The 22,333-nt window shown below is 39.9% G+C and overlaps 1 protein-coding gene across 7 annotated transcripts in view; it reads left to right on the forward strand.

Moving 5' to 3' along the window:
- LOC139061054 (glutamine--fructose-6-phosphate aminotransferase [isomerizing] 2-like) overlaps window positions 1-22,333 on the forward strand; it is a 91,872-nt gene that overhangs the window by 50,760 nt on the left and 18,779 nt on the right. Inside the window, exons 5-14 of one of the 7 annotated variants that reach the window (XM_070540498.1) lie at window positions 992-1,179; window positions 2,846-2,907; window positions 3,003-3,082; window positions 8,083-8,100; window positions 11,675-11,698; window positions 13,163-13,183; window positions 16,082-16,208; window positions 17,910-17,980; window positions 20,127-20,219; window positions 21,502-21,695. In XM_070540498.1, the coding sequence (XP_070396599.1) occupies window positions 992-1,179; window positions 2,846-2,907; window positions 3,003-3,082; window positions 8,083-8,100; window positions 11,675-11,698; window positions 13,163-13,183; window positions 16,082-16,208; window positions 17,910-17,980; window positions 20,127-20,219; window positions 21,502-21,695 (878 nt within the window). Of the gene's footprint in view, window positions 1-991; window positions 1,180-2,845; window positions 2,908-3,002; window positions 3,083-8,082; window positions 8,101-9,661; window positions 9,710-11,674; window positions 11,699-13,162; window positions 13,184-16,081; window positions 16,209-17,909; window positions 17,981-20,126; window positions 20,220-21,501; window positions 21,696-22,333 lie in introns of all 7 variants that reach the window. The other 6 variants (XM_070540519.1, XM_070540510.1, XM_070540534.1 and 3 more) reach the window with 6 other exon arrangements.

The following is a 22,333-nucleotide window of genomic DNA, read 5'->3' on the forward strand; positions in this document are numbered from 1 at the left end:
TTTTCTTTACTATGTGTGCTTTAGTTTTTTTGGTCTTATGTTTGTAACATTGGGACGATGCTTTTTAAGAGGGTGAGGGAGGCATTGATACATGTATTTATTTGTCCTTTTCTCGTGGACTGCATTTCACCTGCTAACAACTTATTTAACGCTCAGCGCAAGACATGCCTGCATGATTGGAACTTACTCTAATATTCTTGGCGATTCTATCTGTTGTATATGTTCTCGCCGAACCTTGTGTAATCAGATTATATGCAAAACACTAATTGTGTAGTACTTCAACGAGTCATATGTAAAAGCCGACGTGCTTGAATCTCAGATCAGATTTTCGCTGATCGCCGACTGTGCTCACTGCTGTCATTGTGCTTTGAGTGTAACCTGTTTTCTGGGCACATGGTAGCTCAATAAAAAGTTAGTTTCATGATTCACAGTTTTTGCGACTGTGTTTTGCAACGTCGCTACAATGTGACAATATATAGTAGGTGGCAACACCACCTTCTTGATATAGTCAATGTGCAACTGGGACCGAACATTTGGAGTACAGTCGAGGTTGAATGCATCATCCACACTTAGCACCCCCGCAATAATGTGCAAAGGCTAAATGGCCACACGGCCACAATTATCATGAAATCTAATGAAGATGTTATTCAGCTGAAAAAAAACAGCATGTATCTTCTGAGACCTCTGTACTGTGGATGTTGGGAAAAAAACTAAATCAATTTTTCCCATGAAGTCCCTTTTTTTGTCTTCCCAATAATTTGGACATTTTTGTGGGCCCCGTCATGTCCAAAAAAAAAAAAATGTCAGTCAGCAATTGTCATCAGCTTTCTGGATAGCCTTAGTTGTATTTTCTAGCCATTACTTCTATTATCTGTCATCTACAAAGCTTAGCCGTATGACTGTATTTTCAAATGTCTTGTTCTACTTGAAACTTGATGAATACAGTGTGCTTTAGTCTAACCTGCAGCCATGCATGCTCTGATCTATACAGAGTTTGTGGTTGTTCACAATGGCATAATTACCAACTACAAGGACATCAAGCAGTTCCTGCTTCAGAAGGGATGCCATTTTGAATCTGACACTGACACGGAAGTCATTGCAAAATTCATCAAGCATCTCCATGACACCCATCCAGACCTATGCTTTAGGGAGTTGGTGGAACAGGTCATCCAGCAGCTGGTGAGCTCTTGTCTGCTATTGTCATGCCCCTTAATACGGAATTACCTGCAGTGTGCAGTAAGGCCTTGATGTATTCATGATTTTTGTATTTGTATACTCCTGGGCATCTAGACTCCCACATGTAGTATTTCTGTCTCTTACATTTTCTGTAGTCCCAATGTAAACATACTAATGTATCTCTGCAGTATTTAGTATACACTGTGCAATAGTACACTACCTTTTCACTTTGACATTGTTAATGAATGGGTTGAGACATACTGTTTCCTAACTTTTTATCAAGAAAAATGTGCTTTTCTGTCATGACACAAATACAAGACCATTATTACTTGCTTTCGTTTATCAAGTATGACTGTGTTGCTTTTAGAGATTTCATTGATGGCACAATAACGGGGTTCAGAAACAAACAGTGGTGTCCTTCATTCAGGGTTACTTGCCATGGTTGCTTAGTGGCTATGGTTTTGGGCTGCTAAGCACGAGGACACAGGATCAAATCCTAGCCACGGCGGCCGCATTTCGATGGGGGTGAAATGCAAGAACACCCATGGGTACTTATATATAGGTGCACATTAAAGAACCCCAGGTGGTCCAAATTTCCGTATTCCCCCACTACGGCGGGCCTCATTATCAGGTCATGGTTATGGCATGTAAAACCCCATAATTTAATTTTTAATTCAGGGCTGCTGTCCAGTTATAAAAGTTGAAGCACTCTGTAACTAACATTTCTATGCCTGCTGAATGTGCCACTGATTGAGTATTGGTACTGCATTTATACCGATTGTTTCATTTTCCAACACATTTACCTGTGTTGCAGCATTTTGCAAGCATTCAGTATGTTGGCAATGTAACTGTTTGTAGTATTATGTCTATAAAGAGCGGTGGGAAGTTACCACAATAGTAATTTGTACATCCTTGCAAACAGAGAGGGCTCAACTTGTTCAACCCCCTTTGCCTCTTAGTTCACCGAAACCTCAATACCAGAGCATACTTGCATAATCTTTCCATTGAAACATCACCATCACTGGCCGCGAAACAAACTTCTGACCTTTTGCTCAAGGACAGAAATAAGCCATAGGCACTAAACCGCAAGAGTGGGTGGAATCACGCTAGCACACTTCAGGAACTAACATTCAAGGGTGGGTCAGCGTCGCATTTCTAGCTCATAAGGGCTAGCAGAGCTTTTGTTTGTGTCACTTGCTCTTTCAACTTTTTTTCATGGTTGCTCTTTTTGCTAGAACCATATGCGCAACGCATTCATGCCCAAGCCAGTACGCATCACACAACGCAAAAGGGGTTACCTCATAATGACCGAAACCTACTTGTAACAAGCTACAGATGTTCAAAAATTTGTCCAGTGAATCTAGGCTTTGAATAAACAAATAAACCGAAAATGCTTTCATGCACAGAGCCTGACATTAAGTAAATGTATAATGTATAGTATAGTGTGTATATAGTAGAGGAATATGATTACAGCTAAAGTTTCCGACGACAAAAAAAAAATGAAAATACAAGTTATGGTATGCTTCATGCTACAAGTGTGATCCATCTCTTGCTCATCTTTTCATCCTAAAATAGTGATTTTGCCTTGGGTGCTTTCTGGGTCTTTCTTTTTTTCCTTCTGTGACTGCTTATCATAGTGTAGTCTCCAAATAAAATTTCTCTTCCTTAGGAGGGAGCTTTTGCACTGGTATTCAAGAGCAAGAAGTTCCCACACCAATGTGTTGCCACAAGGTAACCATGTTTTTTAGTATGTTTTCTTTTCTTTTTTTACACTGTCGTTACTACCAGTTTGTTTGGAACATTATATGGTCTTCAATCCTGTTTAGGCGGGGAAGCCCCTTGCTAGTTGGCTTGAAGACCAAGTCCTATCTCTCAACAGAGTTCATCCCAGTCTTGTACAGCAAAGGTGAGAATGTCATACCTCCTAAATGTCCAATGTTATCACCCATGTCGTGAATTTCCTGTTTTAATGACTCTTGGCTGATTTAGGATCTGTATGTATCTGTGTAACCTTGTCCAGAGGGTACAGGGTCATCTACTTGAACTCGAACATGTAGTCAGTAGTGTTATGCTGTGCTGTTGCTGTTTATAGGGAATGCATGTTCTCGTACATTGCATTTCTCAACAGTAGGGGCAATATACATAGGTCTACAAATTAAATGCACAGTGCTGGATGCATGCATCCTAAAACTAGGTGCCCAGGTCTCATCAAGCACAAGCTTGCTCATTGTCATTGGCAGAATAAACTGCATAAACTGCTAGAAACCTCTAAGAGGTTGCTTTACATTGCTCACATAATTTTGGGACCTGTGCAACTGTGGCTTATTATTTGTCCTGAGGTATTTACCACCTACCCTTTTTTCTGTAAATCATGAGGTGAGCCATTTCGGGCTGCAGTGAAGATGTTCTCCAACTTTGAGGGCCGTAATTGTGTACTGCGACAGTGCTGCTCGTGTTAATCTTTGGATGCAAGTAAACTCCTTCTACAATTCAAAAAAATTGAGCATTGTGACATATGTATACTATCATAAGTAAATAGATAAATAAATAAACAAATAATAAATGCATGCATATATAAAATGTGAACACAATAATTCAAACACAGAATATTCAAGAATTTTTTTGACATATTTTGAAAGGAGCCAGCAGTGGTAGACTGCAAACCGAAGTAATTAATGGCATGGTAATAGTTTGTCCTTTACATCAAACTGAATGATAGTTTTGCTTCTCTGGTATAAGGTTTCCCATTCAGGCTTCTTTTTTTTCATCATGTAGCTAGTTGAATGCAAGTGTGAGAGAACATACTTAAACTAAAACTGAGATAAGGGACCTATAATTATTTTTTTTGCCCTTATTACACTTTTATCAGGTTCCCATTGCAGTACTTTTTTACTTAGTGTAGTTGATATGATTGTAGTCTACCGATCTTGTCTCACTGCTTGGCATCCCACGTCATATCTTTATCGACTATGCACTGTTTTCCTCTGAACTTGTGAAAGCAATTGGTCTGCTTGATGTATCTTGTCTTTTACTAAACATGCTTCATACATGTTGAAAAGTGATTGGCAGGGCAGGAACTTCATATAGATCAGGCATTCAAATTGGCAAAGTGCAAAAATGCTCATGTGCATAGATTATAAGGTCCATGTTAAAAACCCCAGGTGGTCAAATTTAATCTGAAGTCCACCATTAGAACATGCCTCATATCAGATCGTGGTTTTGGCACTTAAAACTGCACAATTTAACTTACAATTAGGGATTCAAATTTATTAAAAGTTTTCGTTGCAGTTTGCATTGCCTATTTCCTACCAGCACAATACCTAAGGATTTATTTTTAAATAGAAGCTGCTGCACAAGGTGTGTAAAGTGGGCTTTATTGGACGTTTCTAATGATCTTGTAGGTTGTTAAAGCAATCAACTAAATAAAACTTTCACATGCATTAAGCCTGTTCTGCCATGATGCAAGCATGTGGTGGTGATGTTGCAGATTGTGTTGGGTGCTTTACTGCTAAATCATAATTTCAGGGGCATAGCAGGAATGGAGGAAAGCCAAGAAAAAAAAAAACTAAACCCACAGCCTGCTATCCCCCCCCCCTACACACACACACGCTACGCATACAGACCATTCATCCTAAATGAAGTTGGCTGTGTGTAAGCGGTCCTTTCCCTCTACCCTTCATCCAAGAGAGACATGCAAGAGCTAATGCTCAAAAAAATTCCCACATCATTGCTCCTGTGCCCATGCATAAGTTTGGGCCCACATATACCTACGTATGTAGCCCTGCACCCATTACCATGCACCCCCATGTTCTGACAGTGGATGACCCTGTACAAACTGGTTACTGATGATGGCCTCACTTTTTGTGCCATTGACACTCTGCATGCATTTGGCTGAATAAAGTGTCACATTTTTCTTGCTAGCCTAGGAAATGATACTTATGCAATTGTTAACTTTGATCAAGATTAACTTTGTTTGTTATATACCAGGGTGCCAAACTGAAAATTGTCATTCTGTTTCAGTTCTGAAAAATTATATTCTGGTTCAAATTTTAAAAAATAATAATAATAATGGTCCATAATGGTTGAAACTGAATAATGTCCACAAGTTAAATGAAAAGATATTCACAGTAGCAATATCACTTACGCCAGCTTTATCATAAGGTTACAAGTAATAACTGAAAACATGAAAGTGGCTTGAAAAGAAGCATTGAAATGTACTACTCTTCAGAGCAAACTTCACTACATAGGAATCGCAGTGTGTGGAGTCTGACTACCCAGACAGATCTGTCAGAGATATTAACATTTAAAGCATGTAGTGTATTTCAGTGCTGGCTATGCCTTTTCTTATGCTTGACTTCGTAGAGGGCCCCTTCGATGGTTATTTGTACAGTTCGTATAGACTGTTTTGCAGCTTGTCATTATTTACTTGTTAGTTTTCATTGGAACATAATTGCGTACACACACTGCCGAGTGTGATGTGCCTGAGCCGACCGCATCTGATGTGGCTACACAATGATTGCAAAGTTAAATACAAAAAGTAAATACTTGACTTTGCCAGGGCATTTCGAAATAGCACACTGCATGAGCAGAAGTGCAAGTTGTGGTGTAAGCATTCTCCACATCTTAACAAATATGCCTCGAAATGGTGCCACTTAGTCCCTATTAAGCCAACAGTGTGATCAAAGTGACTCAAAACCTATGGAGGACACCCTTCTATTTGAGTGACTTTCCAATCTGTGTTGCAACTTTTGGGAGAGATTAGTTTAACTTGTGAGCAAGGTTTCTTACCTAGATGCCTCACTCCCAGTAAGCTCCAATGAGTAAAACCCAACCTACATAGGGCACCGCTTACTGCAGTATGTTGTTTGGCTATGCATATTTGGCAGCTTGCAAGTCTCTGGATATTTACCATGTTACACCTGTACATGTCTAACTGTAGGAAGCATCACTACCCTCACAACGCACACTCCTTGAGCCTGCTACTACCATGGCCACATTGAAGTAAATGTGTGGATTACCAGAAGGCTGTGGCAATGCGAGCCACACATAAATGACCTTTACTAGTGCTGCTCAGCAGTCGAATCAGCCCCCACCAGACAGGCCACCCAGACAGGCATATGCTGCTGTCTGAGCTTTCCATTCCCCACATCCATGTGATTGGTTAGAGGTGTACAACATGCCGCCCAAATGCATTTGCCAGTTCATAATGGTAATAGCGTGAACAAGACGATGACGGAGTGGAAGCACACAGGACGAGCGCTGATTTAATTAATTCGCCAGATTAGTCATGGAAGCAGCCCACATTGAGCGAAAGGGCACGGGGTGCATTAGCCAGCCTGCGATTGCGCTTTCTCAGCAGGAATTAGCATACCTAGATAGCTCGATATGGTAACAGATGCCCTGTATGCATGTGGCCCGGTTGTGCATTCCTCGATTGACCATGTGATCGCCTGTGACGCTTATATACCTGATGTGTGTTTCAGTAAACTTAGTTGTGAGACAGCGCTCATCCTGTGTCCTTTCACTTTGTCGTCGTCTTGATCGCACTGTTACCATTATGAATGTATACCAACTCACCCAACTTTCCACTTCAATGCATTTGCCAATACGCCGTTTGTATAGACGAACTATCCTCCTCAAGCAATACGCATACGACAGGTGTCCGCATCTGCCTCAGCTGAACAAGACAATTAGAATTACAAAGAATATTTTTTTCTCTAACAAGCTGTTTTTACTGCAAAATAATTTAATATCATTAATTTATGTTTTTTTTTGTCCCATTTCTTTAGTTATCTTGCATTTGGTCAATCGGCTTTTCTTTATCATTTTTTGACAGTAAGTGTACTTGTTTGATTGTTCTCATTTACCATTAGCCCCCTTATTACACTTAACTGGACACCTCTTGATACAACTGTTTCTTTTAGGCTTCCTTTTTTCTTTTTTCACCCATACTTCGATCAGAAAGACTGGCAATACAACCCCCCCCCCTCCCCCTTTTATTTATCTCAACTAAAAGCTCCCCCATTTTGAACACGAACTTCTCTCACCTTACCGCTCTGTTCACTTCCTTATTTTCCTCCCCCACTGGGGGTGGGAAAGAATTAGAAACTATGGTTTAGAATTAGAAACTATAGCCCCATTTTGACCACTGATACGTTGATCAGGTGTGTATAGCACGTGGTGCCATGTGTCAGTTGGGCTTGAGGAAAGAAACGATTATAGAGTCATACTCTTGCATAACTAGGCCATAAATGCCGATTCCTATTTACAAACTCTGCTGTGGCTTCAACAGTCGCAATATCAAGTTTTTCTCTTCCTTTAATAAAAGCTTTGCTATTAGGACGTGCTCGTACACAAACACACAGGCAACTGCAAGATATTGCAAGAGCTCTTGAAACCAGTGCATTTCAGTATTGGTTCATTATTTCTTGTAGCGATAGGATGGACAAAATGCTTAAGGCAGCCTTGCAGTATTTATTTTCTTCATGGGCACTAACAACCATTATAGACCTGTGATATGTGGCCGCAGGTGAATGTTCACAAATTTCAAATTGGATATGACTGGAATAACGGACTGTTCAACTTGTATATTATTACATGTATTAAAAATGTTCTGGTTCCATTCACATGAAAGTACCTTTTCCAATTTTCAGTTTGACACACTGTTTATTAGTGCCTCAAATTTAAGTTTATAGGCTTACAAATAGGTCGCACTATTTTTTTGTTTTCAATTGCATATTGAAATTATTATTGTAATTATTATTGTAATTATTATTCAAATTATGATTGCAATTAGATTTATTTTAACTATTTACATAGCCATGATTTTGTCTTAGTCATAGTCTTTTAGAAAATGTACTTGTGTACTAAAAGAAATGTGATTTTTTCTTATATTTTTGCAACCAGCCTTAACAATGGAGCACAGTACGTAAGTTTTGGTAATTAGTTGGGGGCCTTTCTTTAGTTGACAAGTTTTAGCTATCGTTTGTGCGTTGTTATACAACACATCAGAATTGGAGGGGCCATGATGTTGAGTTTTCCTCTTAAAGCTTCCATCTCTTGAACATTGTGACATTTTATATGTGCATTTAACATGTAAGGTTAAATACTTCATGTTTATTTTTAAATATGAATGTAGTGCACAAGTTATGACTAATGGTTTACATTAGTGCTCTCATTTTTCACTTCTGATGGTTGTTTGCAGATCCTTCACTCGCAAGTATTTGTTGCTTGCAAACAATGAGAAATCTTTAAAGTGACAGCCAACAGGAATATACAGGTGGATCAGTGAATTAAGCTTCTGGTATGCCAGTAAGGCCACTATTACCACAAGCAGAAGGTTGATAAGGCAGCAATGGAAGATGAATAGCAACAGCCTAATATTTCCTCTCTAGCACCCTGCGATGTTATAATTTTGACAGCATCTGCTTGGAATTTGTTAAATGTTTATTGATAAATGATTATTACTGTGTATTCTAAAGGAACCAAATACTCAACCTAGCAAGTTTCAGGAACTTTTCCTGTGCGCAAGGACAGTTCGGCTGCTATGCAAAAATACCTTTAAATTCGTAATGCCACACTTGCATACCAACACTGCAGTTTGTTTGCAAAATTTATGAAAGAAAGTTCTGGACTTCATTTTTCTTTTAGCAGTAAACATTTCTTATCAATTAGGCTCGTAAGTAGGGGATATGAGAAATTCTGCTAGTGCACTTTCCCACACATACCATTTGACCTACACAAGATGACAGTCGTTGTCCTGCAAGGGGAAATAAAGCAGGAGCACCTGAACTGGTGTTGCTGTCCTAGCCACCATTTCTTCCTTATTATACCCTCACTGTTTACTGCACTCTCAACTCAATGGTGCCATAAGTGGGAGGTTGCTGCCATCTCGTGTAGGTCAAACCAATAGTGTAGAAACACCTACTTCCAGTATTTCGCATCTTCTTCTTCCTCGGCGTTAATTCCATTCGGTTGTAGGGTTGCAGGACATCTGCCTAGCGCTGTTTTGGCCAGTTCCTCAGATGCTTTACAGTCACTTTGAGACTTTAACCAATTTCACTTATCCTCTATTATTCTTTCAATACTATGCATTTGCATTTATTTAATGTAGTGTTTCCTTTAGTGACCTTTTAATGACTTGAGTAACTGCAAAGTCAGCCTCACTGATGAGCCATGCAAGGCAGTGTTCATTCATATATGTGTAAGAATTCATGACAAGAGTATGGTGGCATGGTGATGTGGCATGGTATTGTAACCATTTCCTTGTGCACTTGGAACAGCTGAGATTACCAATTTCAGTCTGCAGCTTTCATGCATTACGTGGATCTGAACTCTTGTTGCTTAGGTGGAGTGGTGTTTTAATCAATGGTCAAAAGTGGCTTTAGCGCTTATTATGTCGTGGCCCCTTCAATTCACTGTGTATGTGTCCAACTGATAGCTGTGCCCTACCTCCTTCTCTTCCCCCCTCTCTATTTCTCAAAAGGTGGCGGTTTCTATTTTGGCACTGGTGCTTTGACCTGTCCGCTGGGGTGTAGGTTCTTTTTATGCTTTCCCCGTCCGTTCTGCACGTTTTCGTTAATTGCTTGGTGGGTTTGCAGATAGGGGTGTACCTCTGTGTGTTAACTTTCACGTTATGCTTTTTGAAACAGAAGTGAATAGTGCCAAGAACAGCTACGCCAAATTTTTGGGAAGACAAATGCAGTGCTCTCTAACCGCAAACCTTTGTCAGTTGACAGCAGTATGTAAGAAGCATGTACTGTACAAAGAACGCAATATCCACGACAACACTACTACAGTGTGTGCTGTCACATGCTCGAAAAAGAGCAAAGTTCATGTTGGGACAGTGAACTGGAAGGCATGCTGACACCACTGACGCAGGATTGAGTCACTGTATTAATGGATATGAGAAGCTTTGCAATTCTCGCAAGAGTGCTGCTCATGGTATCAGCCATAAGTTGGTTATTTACCAAAAATTGATTCACGGCTACTTTTCTTTTGTATTGTTTTGCATTGTTTGGCCTGATGGCTGACAAGAGAACACTCAAGCGAGTGTGCAGGTTCCGAGAGACTATCGTTTACACATTAGCCAATTTGGCTGGTGCTGCAGAGCCCACAAGAAAAAGGATATCTTGTAGACAGCTGTGCACTGCCGATTGACTAACCTTTGCATATTCTTTGTTATACATTCTTGGTTATTAGCACTATGTTTGTCTTCCTAGACTTTGTTCCTTGCACTGGTACACCTGTTTCAGTATTGACTAACTCTGTTCATAACAGTGCAAATGGTGTGTGTATAGAGCCAGCCCCCTGTTGCTAACAGCTGATAATATGTGATACAAGCATGTGGTATTTGTAGGGGTCCTTTAAAAATGGCTTGCTTTTCTTTTTGGACAAATCATGTTGTGGCTCTTGTATGTGCCATTGCTAACATTGAACTGTGCATACATAGTTATGAGTGATACAATTGTGAAAATATGCATTGGAGCACATAGAAGCATTTCCGGCCTGCTGTGTAATTCATCATTGTAAATGCCACTCAATCTTTCTCGATCTTTTGGGTTTATGCAGGCATTACTTTCTTCATTATTTGCTGTTTTCCTCATGACATTTCTATTGCATATGGATTGCACTAGTCGTACTAGAGCACTGAAGTAAGCCTTCACAGGGTGCTTTATTTCTTATGGTTCACTATTCTTATTGCAGTAGGAACAATACTACAAAAACCTAAATGAAAAGATTGCTCAAGGGGTAGAACTTTACTTTAGCAGTAATGCTCATCTTTGGCCTCTCATTTTCTCACATTGGTAGCATAAACACGACTGACATTATAATCTTGCTCATAGTATAAATGTAATCCTAGGTTAAAATGTCTTCATATAAAGTCATTATCTTTTTAGTTCCTGCATTTTGATGTGGCACTGCAGAAACTGTAATGTGGACCCACCTTTGAAGATTTTCACTGTGGTACATAGCTAACCTTTAAATAGCTTTTCAAAACTGTTAGCTGCGTAAGGTATTTTCTGTTACACTTGAAAACAGTTGTGCAACCAGTACTCTTGAGTAGCATCTTGTAGGTCACTGGTTGTGAACAGTTTATCATTTCAGTGCAGCAGGTATATGGCTGATTGTGCAGCATAGTTTATTGCTGAACTGAAATATTTGCTGAATGTGCAGTGTGTTGTGCTTCCAGACATTCATTCTTGGTTCTTTGTTCTTTGTCTGCAATGAAGTGCAATGCAAGAGCATGCTTCCTAGTGCTGCTCTAGCCTTGAAAAAGGCTGTATCAAGCTCTTGCATGTATGTGAGCACACTTCGTATAGATACATGCATGTGTTTGTGTGTTGTGTTGTGTTGTCTTTTTCCCAATCTGCTCCACTGTGCAGCTTTAACTTTTTTTCCCCAGCCATGTAATTCCCCCTTTTCTTTGCATGATCAATGTTCTTTTTCTATTTTCATTGCCTGCTGCTATCTTACTGAGCCTCTTTTCGGCATGCAGAATGTGGCAACCAAAATGAACAAGGTAGACATCATTTTCGTGTTCCTCCTCTAACCTGTGCAAACCAACCAATGCACCTGCATGATGTTCTGTCATCAGTCCTGTGTCCTTTGTGATGCTTACAAGTAACTGCCATTTGCCTTACATGCGTAAGCAAAACTACCGACAGAGAAGCTGCCATATTTATTCATACAAATGCAGCGAGTCCTCTTGGGATATTAAAGCACATAATACTCCATTTGTTTTGAATTTGTATGTGCATCATCTATTGGCCTTAAAGTAATAAGGCTTTAAGTGAGCAAATAATTCTGGAGTGGATTGTCTTATGTTTAAGCTATGGATGAGGTATATGTGTGGTGATGTTGTGACCCCTTTCATGGCACCTTGTCTGGAATAGATGATGCTTGAATTTGCTACTGTGCTGTTATAAATTTTTTAGATAATTACCACTGTCAAGTTGTTGTTGTGTGTGTGTGTTTATTATTATTTTTTTTTTTTTTTGCTTGAAGCAAACATGGCTTCTTCCCTACCTCTTGCTCATAGTTTTGTGGAGCTTATTATTCTTTTACAGCTAAACTGAGGTACAGGTTTACTGCGTCTGTAACATTTCAATGGCTTTGCTGGTTGTCACTTCATTTTTGGCATCTTACTCCACTGTGAAACCAGCCTTATTTCATAATTTCGTAAAAGCCATTAACTTACATGATATTGCATAGACTTGTTGGCCTATTGCAAATAACTTTTAAGCAGGCATTTTGTCAACCCAACTTTAATTTTAGAATATACAATTACTTACTTTGTACTTTGCCTTTGCATATGCAGGAATGTTCATTGGAGGACAAAATTGTTCACTGAGTAAACACTTCTTGAAATTTGTAGCAACCAGCAGATTCAAGTGATGCTGAATTGCTCTGTTTTTCTCCTTTTATGTTAAGGCCATATGCTGCATTCAGTAAAAATACATTTGGATGCTTTCTGCATGATTGTTGGTCACTATGTAACTTGTGAATTCCACCTGTCACCCTGTAGCACCCTTTTATTGAGGTCCCATTTCAACCATATGGTTGTGGTCATCTAACACTGCCACCTAGAATTTTAGACCTAACAAAAACATAGTGCCCCTGTGGCAGCTACCTTGAAACCTGCAGTAATGAGATAAGTGTACAAGTGACTCGGGCTGTTCTATACCTTTAGGAACGGAAGCCATTGAGAGAACAGTGTGAAGCATGCTTGTGTAAGAAACTTGCCTTGGTAGTGCTCTGTATATATTGGCATGCTGTCCATGTTTGAAATTTGGCAAAGCATATTGGAGTGCCTGTAACATGTGCACCTTGCCTGATAGATTGTGCATTTGTGCCTGCTGTGTTTTGTGCATGCCTCCACTGTCGGATAGTGTGTGACCAATGTTGTTGTCTCTCCTGGCCTCGCCTGCCTCCCAAACAACCCTCACTCTCTCCTGCCCTCCTCTTCCTCTGGTCTTGGGTGCAGAAAAAGACGACACCCAGACAGGTAGTAGATTCTGCTTCTGGTCAACGACCACTTACTCCATAGTCCTTTGAGGCTGTTTGTTGTAAAGGGAACTTGTGTGTAGGTTCAAAAATCCAGTTACTGTAAACTGTACTTTGCAGCCTGGTAAAAGCACAGTAGAGAAAATTGTCAGTTGTAGTGGCCTCCTGCTCCTTTTATTGTTGCACATCTGCTCATTACAGTAAATTGGTTGAAATAATGATGTGGCCAGAGCAAATATGTAATTGATGCAGCAAGGAAGTGTGCTGTGTAAACTTGACGCATAAAGTGATCGTTTAAAGAGATTCTGAAACAAGTTTGACAATTTTGCACAAATGCATCGTCGGCATGTTGGGTTCTTGTGATCATCAAGTGCCAAATTTGGGTGCGTTGCATAAGCCGTGCAATTCTTTTATCAGGTATTAAATGACTGCATCACTACATTGCAGCTACACTGCTCCCCACAATTTCGGCTGCTTCTGCCTGTTTACTTAGCACGGGCAAGTGACATCGCTTGGACGAACGCTTGACTTCCCACATGCCGTCATCAGGAATACTTGAAGCCATGCCACCCTATTAAGCTTCTTTCTAGTGGTATATGCATACACAGTAATTCATGTGCATGAATATAAACTGAAATGCAATTAATGTAGATGTTCCTTCAAAAGGTTTTTTCAGAATTTGGATCATCTGCTACAGCTGTTATCTGTGCATGTTCATTTGTGTTTCTATGCACGAGAGTGGATAAAGAAATAAAAAAAAAGCTGGGCTTTGTGGAAGCTTTGTGAGGCAGCCCAGAAGAAAGCAAAGGGTAAGATAGAATGTAACAAAGGTTAATAGTACAGTGGCAATGGCAGCTGTGGCAATGGCAGCTGGTAGGACATGGAGGGGTTATCTCACGTGAACATAAGTGCAGTGATGTCTTCTTCTGGCAGTGTAAACGTGAATGGTACCAGCACTGTACTACACTCGTCGTCTTGCACTGCAGGTATGGGCAGGGAATAAACTGCAGCAATTGCACAAGGCATTGTCTGTTATAGTAACTGTCATACATACTGAAATCTAGAGAAAAATCTGTACTAAATTGTCTATCATATGTTCATATGCACTTGAATTGGCATTATTGAACACTTTAAAATGCATTTTAGAGTTACAAATTTTTAATATGATGTGAGAGGGGGGATAAAACATAAGATGACCCTAATCTTATCTGAGCTGCTCTGATCTGCCACGGCCAGCATGAATGAGTTCCCTTTACAATGAATATGGATCGTTTCGCTCACCCATGCACCTACCGGCCAATTCTCATATTTTCGTAATATTTTGGCATAGAATGATACCTGTGGATCAAAGCCCTTTCCAATATGGAACTTGTAGGATCATGTAGTGGGAATAGAGATTCATAAAAGTAAGAATGAAGGTAGTGTAACAAAAAGTCAGCTAAACGCAGTAGATAACTTGCAAATTGTTCACCTTTTCTGTAATTCATTTTTTTTGTGTACATAAGCATCATATTGATAATTGATTTAGTTATGAGAGTGCTTGTAAGTGCTCTCATCAGTCAGTGCAAAAGGGCAAAAGGAAGGTGGCAGAAAGATAAGTATAGCTGCCAATCTGTATAGTGTTACTGCAGTGCTCTTCGGATATGTATTTGAGAAAAATATCTTAGGGGCTGGAACCAGTTCAAGGATAAGTATCCAATTACTTACCAATTTTGGTAAAGCGTAAATGGCGTTATTTTTGCTCGTTTTCATGAAGGTGAGGTTTGTTCTCATAGAGCATGATTGTGGGCCAAAATTAGTCTGCATGTGTGGAAAAAAAAAAGCTGCATGTTTTTCTTTTTTTTTCCCCTAAAAAAATTTATTTGCACGTCTCTTGTGGATACTAGCATGGACATATGCTGTCGTCTAAAACTTTAAGTCTGGATGGTTCCAGTCCATGCGAGTTGTGCAAAAGCAGGCTAATAGATATGGCAGCTCTCCATTTGCTATATATATTTTAATTAAAATTTCTCTTTAAAATATTTCTTTATATAGATATATGTATATTAACAGCTTGAAAGTGTTAGGTGGGCTTGGCCAGTAGGTTTCCATCTTTCATAATCACTGTAGGACATTGTCTCTGTTTCCTTTGTGCATGCAAGTGTGTGTCATTGTGAATGCTTTGTATGTGCACTCTGTCTCTATTGCCTTACATTTTATCGCGAGTAGAATTTGCTGCTTCTGCTTTAAAAATTTTTTTTTCTTTTTCTACCACTATGAACAAGTACAGCATGTTTTTGTCTTGTTTTTTCGATTGCCTTGTCAAAAAGTCTTGTCGGTTAACTTCAGCTGTAAAATGTCAGTAGCCAATAGCAGTGCAGTGCTTGTGGTTAGATCATTATTACTTGTCCTGGATTATCTGTCTATAGTAGGAGATGGGAACAATGTGATTCATGGGCCTTTTTTATGCGATGTGGTGTCCTCACAGTGGTGGTGGAAAACAAGGCCACGTGGGTTCATTTCGATGGCACTGCACGGATCGTTTTTCCTTGACATTCAAGGTGTCTGGAGGGGTGTGACTATGTATAACGATTGAGACACTGATGGTTGTTTCAGGGAAATACAGGAAAATAACTGGACAAGGTGTGCACCGTGCACACCAACCACATGTGTTTGTTTTCCACCATTTAGAGTGCATGCTTTGTGTTATGACTCGTCAGTTCTCCGTGTGCGCCCAGCACGTGCCTGGCACAAGGATCTCCATGCAAGCACTAATTGCACCCAGGGAAAGGGCTAATGTAGCAAAGTCCGTCAAATTATTGTTTTAACTGACATGGTTGCTGGAATGTTTCAACAAAAGTTTGCACTCCAGCTGTACTATCTGATACAAATTATCTTCTTCTAAATGCTCTGAAATTAGACCACCGCCCCAGAGAGTCCCACCCACCTTCCAACACGGGAGGTCTACATCGTACTGCATCAACAACAGAGTTTGGGCCACCTGGAGATGACAAGGAGATTGAATACTTCTTTGCATCAGATGCTAGGTATGTGAACAGACATGTTAGTCCATTTCTGGAATTCACTAAATTTAGCAGAAAAAAATATCCATTTTCCATGTGCTTCAAAGCAGAATTTCTGTGCCTGGAAACTGTTGAGGGTTCAGTGTCATAAGTACAGCTTGAATGGTTAATAAATGCTAACATTGCACTTTCACCTTTTGCTGCAGCTCAATGTCTTGTTACTGCTGTCATATATGCAAGAATCAACCACACATTTTACTATTCCAGTGCAGTGCATAACGAGAACATTTACTGCATTTCGATGGGGGCAAAATGCGCAAGCACCCGTGTACTTAGATTTTGGTGCACATTAAAGAACCCCAGGTGGTCTAAATTTCTGAAGTCCCCCACTACGGCATGCCTCGTAATCAGATAGCAGTTTTGGCACGTAAAACCCCATAATTTTTATTATTACAAGAGCTTTTAAAGGGGCCCTGCAACACTTCTTGAACATTGTAATTAAGAAAACGTTGACAATCTGTTAAAGAGGCTCGTGTGAACATGCGAGCCAAATAGTGTTGTGTTACTTGCAGCAAGAAATTTACAATCTCGTGTCAAAAGCAGTGAAAAATTGCTTGCTCTCTCCTTCGCAATGTCATCGTATAGCGTCGTCACAAGCAGCTGGACCCACCAACAGCTATTGGCTGAGTTCATGATCGCAAGAACATTCTCAGTAATACAATTATTGCTCCTTTGAGTTAAATATAATGAAAAGTATATATGTCTGCAATCTCAAAACGATCTAACAGGGCAGCATGAAAAAACAAGGACAATGAAAGCAACATACACAGGACAGGCAGAAGGAGTGCACTCCTTTCATTGTCCTTGTTTTTTCGCGCTGCCCTGTTATGTGTTCAAGAATTCACCGACTAGCCCAAACAATAGCTTTACTGCATCAAAATGGTAGCAAAAGTGTTTCATTCTTGCACTGCCTGTCTACACACGACAGTTGTGTGTTACTGCATCTGCTGTGCATGACCTGTGAGATGAAAACCATAGTGTAGATACCGCGGCTTCCATGGCGTGCCACCACAAGCCGTCACCTTTGGGTTAGACGTGACCTTAGACGTGACCTTTAGGTAAGGCAAGTGCAGCAATGCTTCCTTGCGCTCCCTTTCCATCTCTCCTGGTCAGCTTCCAGCGCCCTAGAGAAATTGAAAGGAGAAACAAAGCCGCTCATCAGTCCAATAACTATGTCTAACTTCGCTTGTGCTTGAAGGTTTCTAAACACGTCTGCGGCAGGAGATTTGTAAGGCAATGTAATTTAATGGTGATGTCATTCAATTATTTGTTATAAAGGTGTTTCAGGACCCTTTTTAAGCATATTGCACCATATAATGCGATGCATAGTTAATGAAAATTTACTTTCTGAACTGTAAAAGTGGGCATGCTTTAGTGAAAATAGCCCAGTAGTTCGAGGCTTCCTTGTGTGGTGCAAGTAAGCTTCTGCAGCTAAGCCTCTTTTCGTAATTCTTTATAATTGTTTTGCAATATGACCCTAAATGTGACTGTGACATCCATTTTCTTGAGGATCAATGAAGTACATCATTTCTAAAGTGGGGGTCAATACCATATAAAACATATGGCTGTGTTTTCAGCAGTCCATATTTAATGTGCTTTCCTTTGAAGACGTCGTACTGCATGGCATCTGTGCATTCATTGCCGAATGAACTTTTTTTTTTCTAGTGCCATCATTGAACACACAAACAGGGTGATCTTTCTTGAAGACGACGATGTTGCAGCTGTTTCTGATGGGCGTGAGTTATTGTAATTTAATCTTTAAATTTAAGGTTTGTGCAATAGGATGAGAGATGGCTCTTTGTGCTCGTATTCCCAAGCTACATCAGGAGGAGAATTTTGTCATTAGTAATGAGCACTTTTATATATAGAAGCAACATTAAAAGAGCACTGAAACATGATTTCAAACTTGATATGTTTCTGCCATTCAATTCCTCCGCATACATAGGTACAGTACCTCTGACCGAGTATTAATAGTGAATGTAGCCTGGAAAATATTTTAATACAAATTTAAGGTTGTCATAAGTGGCTGGTTTTAAACTGCAGCACCTCATGACATCGTTATTGATAGACAATGCATTCTGTGGCTCCTTGGGCTCACTATGATGTTTCACGAGCTCTGCGAGCATTGTCAAAGTTATACAATGGGATGCTTGCATGTAGCATGACACAATAGACATTGCTTCCTTGCTTCCCTGTCAGACTGCTCACCTGCTAGTGTCTGACTTCTTGCCCTCCTATGTGCACCAGCAGCAATCCGAACAGACTGTCATGACAGGGAAATGATGCTATAGTGTAGCAGTGTCCATCGAAGCAAAGATACAACACCTTGGTAGCCATATCATTTCATTTGCTTCCCACACTTGGCGATGACAGCAGCCGGTCAATTTCGTTCTCAACAGTGGCTGGAATGAATAGACATCAGCAATGGTAGAGCATGAAAGTACAACCCTGGAGTACTATTGCACATGCTTTTGTAAAGGACATGTTTGCCTCCAAAAAGAAACGGAAACACAAACTCGGACAATACTCGGCACAGTGATTTGTTTGCATGGGCAGTGTATGATAACAGGGACTACCAAGACAAAACACAGCTCACTAGTCTAAATATGACTTTTTGGAGAGATGTATTGAACGACTTTCTATTGAACATGGCCAATGTGCACAATTTCATGTCCACCTTCATTGTTGCTTGTAGCACTATCAATTTCCAGCCTGCTGTTCTACAAAGATTCAAACTGAATATTGTTTACTGCCTCTGCAACAGCAGTGATTCTGACTTGCATATAATTGTCAGCTTCCCTTTTCAATGAGGATGACCATGATTCTGGCAGTGACGACAAAATGCATAACATGCATGACCAGCAGATTAATGCAATAACAGGCAATTAGAACTCCTCAACATCATAGTTTTTGAGCAGATTCGATCATGTGACTGGACAGTTGCAACTCCCGTGATGCTATGCTCAGCTAGCTTTGGTTTTTGGCACTCATTTTGAAGTCATGCTAGAGCTGATTATAATAAATGATGCTCTCATTCATTATTCATAATGTTGGAGCATTTATAGTGTCGTTCTGTGCTTGTTAGAGACACAGCATGAAAGCATAAATTTGCTGTTAGCATTAACACTCCAATTCAGAAGTCTTTGTGCTGCCTCTTTGTGTAGTGGTAGCTTTCTAACCTAGGAACTTTCCCAATTTGAAAAGTTGGGAATAAATGAAGGAACAAATTAGATTTCTTTGCAAAGTGTCATGTAGGAGGATGAGGTGATACTGTATAAACTTTTGGTTCCGGCAAGTCAGATGTGCCTTAAACAGGTAGAACTGGTCAAAATGAGTGTTGTATAGCTTTTTTATACTTGAGGCATGTAGAAAAGTTTGCTAGAAAAAGAGGTGACTAAAAAACAATTTGTAAAAATGTGTTAACTTTGGGTTAAATGCTATAAGAGCACTCAAAAAATTCAATATTTACATGTTTACAATACTTGTACCTGTGAAACATGTCATCAAAGGCATCAGTAAGGCTGCCAGTATGTTACGTGTCAAGGCACGTGAGACTAAGGAAGCTTTCTTTGTTAACCTGTGACCAAGCCTATTTGTATAAGGCTGTCAAGATGCACTTAATACTTATATTGATTGTACTCTATGTTAAGCTGTAGTGAGCCTACTTGCACTGAAAGGCTTTCTTGGTTGATAATACATGAGTCAGCAATTGTTAATTTAATCTTTATAGTTTACTTGCTTATGAAGTTCAGTAATAAAGTAAATCTTTAATTGTGGTGAAAGTCTTGCTATCTGGAGTAGCCTGCATGCCTTAGAAAATATCAAAGTTCATAAACCTGTTCCTTGGTATTTGTGTAATTTGAGCACTTTTCACTTTTCCAGATCTGACCATCCACAGATTGAAAAGAACACTTGATGAAAATGTGAACCGTGAAATCATCACTTTAAAGATGGAAATTCAGGAGATCATGAAAGGTAGCAGCTCAAGAAAATGCATACTTCTAGTTTGTACGCCCCCACCAAAGTGTCAGGCTAATATGGCTGATTTAATGTAGCATTTACTTTCAATTTTTTGTTTGCAAGGATTACTCAATAGTCATGATAGTGGTAGTGCAACAGCTCTTTCAACAGGTTAAAATAAGTGAATTATCACAAATTCCAGCAGAATCATGGTGCTATCCCGGCAATGTTGTACATTGCTTTATTTATGTGAGCAAGTGCAGTCAATGATAAATAACTCTACTTGCAATATGTGTAATTGCAAAAAAAGTTTATTCAGCAGTTAGCAACCATGTCAACAAGGAGGTAACACGACTACTCTTTTATGTAGAACATTATTCAATCCATGATTTAATGCATACACAGGAACCAGAACTGTTAAACAGCATTATATCCAGGCATACTTGCCAACTGTTTCATATCTTGTGGAGATCAGCCCAGACTCAATATCCTAGTTGCTAACCTGACCTTGCCTGGACAACCATTTGTCCTGGATCCTGGATTAAAGCTGAATATCCGTTCACACTGCACAAACAGTGTGCAAGTGTACAAACAGGACAAGGTGCAGGTTGGAAATTCCCAAACCTCATCAAAAGTGTTTTTTTTTTTTGTCACTAGGAGAAACACTTTAGCAGAGAGCATGTGGAAAGAACATAAATTTAATGCTGGTGAACTTTATTATGCACAAAAATGCTCCCCTTTAGGAAGAACTTTGAGGACCTTTGGAAATTTGTCCCTCTTAGCAGAAGCTGGTATTCACCAAAGTATGCCGAGTCTAAGAAACTACTTCCCTGGCTGCTGAGTTTATCTAAGTAGCAGTGCGAGTTTGTTTTAAAGAGGGTTTATTGTATTATGTAAACATTTTCTAATTACATCACAAAACAGAAGCCAAACAAGCAACAGTAAGAAGACTGCACTTATGAATAAGGCAAGATAAAGAATGCACAGATTGCACTGGATTACTTTTGCTACTCCCCAATGCTTACCCTTACCTTTCTCTTATAAAAGGTCGTCAACTGAACTTATGTGTTAAAGGTTCTGAGCTCCTAAAACACAATCAACAGTATTTCACTCAAACATGAGCTTAAGGCACATGGATAGAAGGAACCCAGTGCACAGAGCTAATAAATATTCATAATGCAGGCATATTGTTGTTCAGGCATGTTGGTAATGCTTCTCAGTTCCAAACTGTTGTTTATGGACGTATTTGTATTTTTTTATCACTGCATGTGAACAAACTTTCCTTCCAATTTTTCAGGAAACTTCAGCTCTTTCATGCAAAAGGAGATCTTCGAGCAGCCTGAGTCTGTGATAAACACAATGAGAGGGCGACTCAACTTTGAGAAGGAATCTGTGGTTTTGGGTGGCATTAAGGACTACATCACTGAAATCAAGCGCTGCAGACGACTACTGCTCATTGGCTGTGGCACCAGCTACCATAGTGCCGTTGCTGTAAGATACGCTTCTCCCCTCCTTGTTGCTCTGCAAAAATGTGAATACATGTGCTACTTACTACATTCTGTGAAAGTTTACTGCTGTTCAGTACATGCCTAAACCCGCCGTGGTTGCTCATTGGCTATGGTGTTGGGCTGCTGAGTACGAGGTCGCGAGATCGAGTCCCGGCCACAGCGGCCGCATTTCGACGAAGGCAAAATGCAAATACACCTGTGTACTTAGATTTAGGCGCACGTTAAAGAACCCCAGATGGTCGAAATTTCTGGAGACCTCCACTGTGGCATGCCTCATAATCGGAAAGTGGTTTTGGCACCTAAGAAACTATAAATTTTAATTTTTAGTACATGCCTAAGCTAAGTCAGAATTTTTACAGATGGATTATAGCGTTGCCTAAGTGCTGCATTTATTGCTTCAGATTTATTATTATTATTTGTTTTGAACACATATACACAGTTAACAGGAAAGGGAAAGCGAGGAGCAGGCTGGGCCACCGGAAGGGGCACAATGCCTGCCTTCTCTTCAGAAATGGAAGATAGGAAGGAGAGGAGGAAAGGAAGAGCAACAGGACAAATCTAAAAAATAAAGTAGAACACAGTACAGGTCACGCACAGTAGGGCCGGTCACTGAAGGTCACG

This window comes from Dermacentor albipictus, chromosome 1, assembly GCF_038994185.2.
Source record: "Dermacentor albipictus isolate Rhodes 1998 colony chromosome 1, USDA_Dalb.pri_finalv2, whole genome shotgun sequence".
Taxonomy (NCBI): Eukaryota; Metazoa; Arthropoda; class Arachnida; order Ixodida; family Ixodidae; genus Dermacentor; species Dermacentor albipictus.